The sequence below is a fragment of the Primulina eburnea genome, chromosome 1, assembly GCF_022965805.1.
Source record: "Primulina eburnea isolate SZY01 chromosome 1, ASM2296580v1, whole genome shotgun sequence".
Lineage (NCBI taxonomy): Eukaryota > Viridiplantae > Streptophyta > Magnoliopsida > Lamiales > Gesneriaceae > Primulina > Primulina eburnea.
Window position 1 is genome coordinate 21,283,944 of NC_133101.1, and position 6,351 is coordinate 21,290,294.

At 37.8% G+C, this 6,351-nt stretch overlaps 1 protein-coding gene across 1 annotated transcript; it reads left to right on the forward strand.

Annotated features, from left to right (window-relative positions):
- Nucleotides 1-348: 348 nt before the first annotated feature.
- LOC140829192 (uncharacterized) lies at nt 349-2,498 on the forward strand. The gene has a single exon (XM_073192235.1). It carries the CDS (start codon nt 515-517, stop codon nt 2,312-2,314), a length of 1,800 nt encoding a protein of 599 aa, XP_073048336.1. The 5' UTR covers nt 349-514; the 3' UTR covers nt 2,315-2,498.
- The last annotated feature ends 3,853 nt before the right edge of the window (nt 2,499-6,351 follow it).

The following is a 6,351-nucleotide window of genomic DNA, read 5'->3' on the forward strand; positions in this document are numbered from 1 at the left end:
ATCGTATCATATGATATGACAATCAACAAAAGTCAAACCAATCTTTACCAAACGTAAGACTTTTTTGAAAAAATTTGTTTTTAGTCATGATCAATCGTATGTCGTATTCAAAGTTACAAATCTTAAAGATCTAAAAATTTTAAGATACGACAGTAATAACAATAAAAAAATTCCACGATAAATATAAAATTTAAGAAAGTTTTTATATGTGAAGAAGTGTATCACACCGGTTAGGTACCAGTTTTAACATTAATGCAAATTGTGAGCTAAACACTAGACTTTGAGGAAAGCATATACATAGAAAGTGGGCACCGTTGCATTTCCTTTTCTATCCTCATCGTTTTCCCCAGACTGGCTGTCCTTTTCCCCAAAAACCAAGCCCTTTTTCGTCAGTTCGTAAACCCTTTCACCTCACTCTATCCAATTTCCCCTCTTCCCCGTATTTCAATCAGCTCCAATTATACAGAAATTGTTCAGTAATTTTTCTTCCAAGGAACGGTGATCAAGAAGAGAAATGGAGCACCCATTTTTCCCGACAACCACCACGCGGGCGGAGGCGCTGCGGTGGCTGACAATCTCGGAGAAGTTGCTGTCGGCGCGTGACCTGATGGGGAGCAAGTCTTTCGCCACGCGGGCGCGTGACTCCGACCCTACGCTCACACCCGCCGACCAAATCCTGGCTATCGTGGACACGCTCCTTGTCGGCGACAGCCGGATCGGGAACAACCAGCAGGACTGGTACTCGATCCTCCGCCTCACGCCGCAGCACGGCCGTGACTCTGAGCTTATAGCTTCCCAGTACCGGAACCTTGCGCTTATCCTCAACCCGCAGAGGAATAAATTCCCCTTTGCCGAGCAGGCTTTTCGGCTTGTTGTTGATGCTTGGTCAGTTCTCTCAGACCCTTCAAGAAAATCGATTTACGATAAAGAACTCGCCTTTTACTTGCATTCGCAGCAGCAACAGCAACAGCAGCCGGATCCTTTTCATAACCCCATCCCCACATTGCCGCAGAACTTCATGTTCTTCGGGCCCAGCGGCCCAAGTAACGTTGCTCAACCACAAGTTCATGCTGGTGGAAGCAGTAGCGGTGGTTCTGTTCATTTTCCTCCTCAAGTTCAACAGTTACATATGGCACAGCAGCAGGTCGATTCAGTTAGTGTTGGGTCGACCCGCGAACAGCAGAATTTTATGAGTTTTGCTTCGCCTTCTAATTTAGGTTTTGGGTCTCCGTCTGGTTCTAAGTCGAGTCAAGAACCGGTCTATAAGCAGACACAGCCAAGCTATAGTGGCTTTCCTGCTGGTAATTTGGGTTTTGCCTCTTGGTCAACCCAGGAGCAGGTTAATAATAATAAGCAGAAAGAGGCATTACAAGATTATCCAAGTGTTGATGATAAAACTAAGAACGATGCATGTGCTAGTGAGAATGTAGAAGATGGAGTGAATGAGGAAGAAATGGAGACAGTGTGTGTGCAAGAGGAGGGAAATGAAGGCGATTTGAGTTTTTGGACTACATGCCCGTATTGCTTTTATGTGTACGAGTATCCTAGGGAGTATGCTGATTGCACTCTGAGGTGCCAGAACTGTAGAAGGGCATTTCAAGCAGTGGTGATTCCACCACCACCAACAGTGGATGGGCAAGAGGGGTACTTCTGCTGCTGGGGCTTTTTGCCATTGGGCGTCTCGATGGAGAATTGGGAGAAAAATAGGGCTGCAGCTTCGACATGGACCCCGTTTTCGCCCATGTTCTCTTTCCCTGGAATGCGTAGGGGACGGGGAAGGAAGAATTCAGGTCCGAGGGTTTACTATGATGATGATGATGTTTTTGTGGAGATGTCGGAGCCAAGTGATTCAGATGATGCCGATTGGCAGGATAATAATAAGATTAAGAAAAAGAAAATGAGTAATATCAAAGGAAAGGGCTCAAGTGGGATGACCAACAGAAGTGCTAAGAATGTGCAAGTTGATAAAGGTAAGAATGTGAACGCTGAAGATGGATTTGTATCTCCTAACGGGGTAGAGGTGGCAAATAAGACAACAGGTGAGCCTTCTAAGAAAGGAGCTACGGCCAATGCTCGGAAGCAACCTGGCAGGGTTGCCAAGAATTTTGGGAAATTGGATTTGAATGTAGAGTTTAGCAATGAAACTGAGGAGCCTGCAGCTGCAGCGCCTAGGGCGAACCAAGGGAATGGACCGGGACGTGGGGAGGATGATAACATAGAAGGCATTGGTTTTTTTGACGGTCTTGATGAATTTCTCAGCAGTCTTCCGATTCTTAATGTTGTAGGCGATGACAAGGTTGTCAAGGCATCTTGATAAAGTAACACCTCTTTCAGCTGTAACTTTTAGTATTTGCAAGGTTTATGACGGCTGCATAGCTTAGTAAGCCGTATTTTGTGTTGTAATTTTTATGTAGCAGTAAATTAATTACATTATCTTGGATATTTATTTCTTAATTGTTTTGTTGTGGTTCAATTTGATTATGTATATTACTTGTCTCCTTTAGGCATGTTTTATAGCTTCCCAACTCAAATAAAACATGATACTCCGTTGCATTGCACTTTTTTTGGTTGGTAATTTGCTTTTCATGTGTTGCTAGTCAAAATTTGTTTGATATATTTATGGTAATATTGTTCTACATGTTCTCAAATTATAATGTATTTGACGCCATTTGGTGAGAAGCTGAATCCTCGTCGTGTACTTTCTATTAGCATATAAAACCTCTTTAGCCATGATTTGTTTTTCAGTCATGAAATGTTCTCTCCTATTAGTCCTTGGCGGCTTTAGTAGTTCTATCTGATTAATGAATTATTTAAATAGCTAACATGTTTAACGGACTAACTTGTGATCAGCTGTTGTGAAAAACATCTGTATTGGTGTAATTCTATTGTTTGAACCTAGATCGTCCCTTGCAATCTAGGTCTAACGTGGTAATAGCTTGATTTTGGTACTAGTTTTTCACTTTCTAGCCTTGTAATTGTTTAGTTTCTGAATCTGTTGTGTCTCGATATCGGGATGTATTGGTTGGTGAAAGTGAGTATTTGCTTATTCAGTGAAAAGGCGATGTGCTAGAACAACGTTAGTGTATCTTTTGTTCATCTGTAATTTGTTATCTGTTCCGTTTCTTTTCCACTCGAGGTTTCCTTGTGTTTGCGCAGCCACGACAGATTCAGGTTTTCAACTCGTTGGGATTTTTATACGGTATAGTTTCAGACTTTTGGTGATTTCTCTTAGAATGTTGCCCTGATACGCAGATTGCAGAGCCTCTGTGACTGAGGAATATGAATCCTGCAACTTAATTCTGTGTATATTATTTTCAAGCCGACTGTTTCATTCTGAACTGAGTACAATAATCGGCATGGGTTGATTTTGGTCCCATATTCCAACACCATCGGAGGACGTGAGTCTCTTGTATTTTTGGGTTCCATACCATGTGTTCGTTTGGGTGTAAGTGGTAAAGACAAAGCCGAACCTATCTCGCTGATTCAGATCGCTTGGAGTTCTTTCTTATGTAGATTATTTAGTTAAATCATACTGACATGTTTTTGGTGTATCTTAGTAATTTTAATTTACATAATTAAATAAAAAGCCATGCAAGTCTCAACTATATGAAGAACCAAATTAGATTTGGATTGAAGATATTGACTTGAGAACTAAATTTAAAATTATCCAAATATTATTGATATCATAGTTTAAGATAAAGCCCAACTTTTTATTTTTATTTATATTCACCGTAGGATTGTGGCAGATTTGATGCAAGCGTTCTTAGAGAAAAATTAAAGTAAAAAGTTATAATCTTTTTAGTATAGTTAGATAAGTATGAAAATGTGTTTTAAGCAAATCCAAAATCACATCACGATTCCAGATTTTTAGCATTTAGTATAGGGTGATTATTGTAACAAATAGATAATCTGTTGGATCGATTTTATTTATAGGGACTTATATGTGAATAATTATGCGTTGTCGGTTGTTTATTAAGTTAAGCTCAAAATAAAATGATCAATTAAGGTTTCGAGTAATTGGTCCTTAATGTATATAGTAATTTGTGAGTCTTTAATGTGTAGAGACATAAGCGTAATTTCTGTTTTAATGATGGCCTAAAATAAAAATATCAGAAGATAATGATAAACATTATCTATATATAGGCCATAATCCACAGATCACGCGACATCACGTTCTCTATTATCTGACCATTAAGAAAATAGTTTATGTAAGGACCGTGTATCGTATTATCGTAAATCCTACGTTGATTATCGATAATTCATGAAATTGTAATGTGATTACGTATATGATGTATGATTGATAATGAAAGTGAGAAAATAAGTGGTGATAATGAAATATTGTATTAAAAATTGATTTGTAGTTGAATGATGTGTTGAACCGCAATAGAAAAATGACACATGTTACGGTTTTTAGCATAATTATCTGAGTATTAGTTCAAATGAAATTAAACCAATTTCATTGGAAAGCTAATACATAGTACTAAAACTTTCATGCTTTGAATTTTTTCCAAATCCATTTGGAAATGGGGGCAAAATCATCCCGAATTGTAATGTGTGCATTTTAGTTCCTACACTGACACATTTTTGGAGAATGAACTTAACTCTCGCGTCCGATATTCAAATTTAGTGAGGTCAATGACAAATGAAAGATAAGATATAGACATACAAATTTCATGTTGACCACTTTTGTTAATTAGGACCCGAGAATGTTGGACAGAACATCTCGCGCCCGAGCGAGATATTTTACCGCCCGAGAACGTCACAAATTGCATTCTGGGACAGAACGTCTCGCGCTCGAGCGCGAGATGTTACCGCCCGAGCGTGAGATCGGTGAAGTGATAAGAATGAGTTTCCTTCTTAAATTACGTTCATTTCCTTTGGAGGTTTCGAGAGAAAAAGAGGGAAATTGATTTCTATCGTCCGAATCTACTTCGAAACCGTATACAAACGCGAAACAAATTATATATTTGGAATCCTCGCGTCGAGAGCTTTCTTTTGAGGTATGTTTCTTTTAGTTTCAACACCTCTATTTATTGAAATGCTGGAATAACATGTATTTGAAGTCGAGATTCATATATGTAGTAGAATAACCGACAAGAAACTAAGTTTTGAAGTCGGAATTGAATTATGTTATGATTTCAATTTGATATGAATTTTAAAAGTTTCAAAAGATATTTGAAAATTATATTGTTGATTTTGAATGATATTATTGATTGAAATGAATATGTTATTGATGTAGATAGATTGTTTTATTGAACTCTAAAGCTACAGTGGACTGGAAACGAAGAATTAAGGTATGTTGCGACTAAGTAACATACCACAGGTATCTGTATTATATGATATTTGTTTGATTGATTTGATTGAGGATGTGTCTATATGTCTTATTTGTTGAGTTTATGTGGCATACATGACATTATGATTGGCGATGTATAAAATAAATATTTTGTTAACACACATTATTTGCTATATACATTGATACATGACATACACGTTGAGCTATAATCCTTGGATACTCTGATACGATTGTATTTGATTCTGGGGTTTGTGAACACGATGCTATGTTTGGCATAATGTGGCCTTTAAAGCATAGTTATTTGTGGCCCGATGATTGATTGAGAATTGGTATTTGATGGCGCTTTGTCGACACTATCATACGAGTATTCTTGATTTAGGCCGGTGTGCCAGCTCGAGCATTGATTTGATAGCGATTCGAATGATCCAATATATGCTCAGTGGATGGGCATTTGACATGATATCTCCACGACATATATGCATTGCATATCATATATCATTGTGTAGATATCAGTTGTATATATATCATGGTTGTTTCCATACGGAGCTTTGCTCACCCCAAAGGGGGTTGTTATTGTCTTTGTGTGTAGACAATGTCAGATAATTCAGGTTATCAGGAGACCGGAGATGGTACTTCTAGAGGGAGTCACGTTTGATTTGAGGTTTAGTGGTCTATCTTAGTATATATCTATATGTATCTATATACCGGGGCATGTCCCGAGGATATGAGTTGTTTGTTGTAGTTTGTTTTGATTATGTGTGGTATATTTTCTGATGTGAGATGAAATACTATTTTTAGTATTCAAATAATATATTTTGAGCTGATTCTAAAGAAAATTTAAACTCGTTTTTCGCTGTAATTAATTTACTCTAATCAAATTGCATTGTAATAACAATTAGGAGTTAAAGGCCCCACATTGTATGGTATCAGAGCATAGCTGGAAATGTTTGGTTGAGTCTTGTGTACACGTAATAAGCACAAATGAATTGTGCGTATGTGTTTTATTTATTTGTATTACTTGATTTAGTTTGAGTAAGTTATTGATGAGACTACTGATT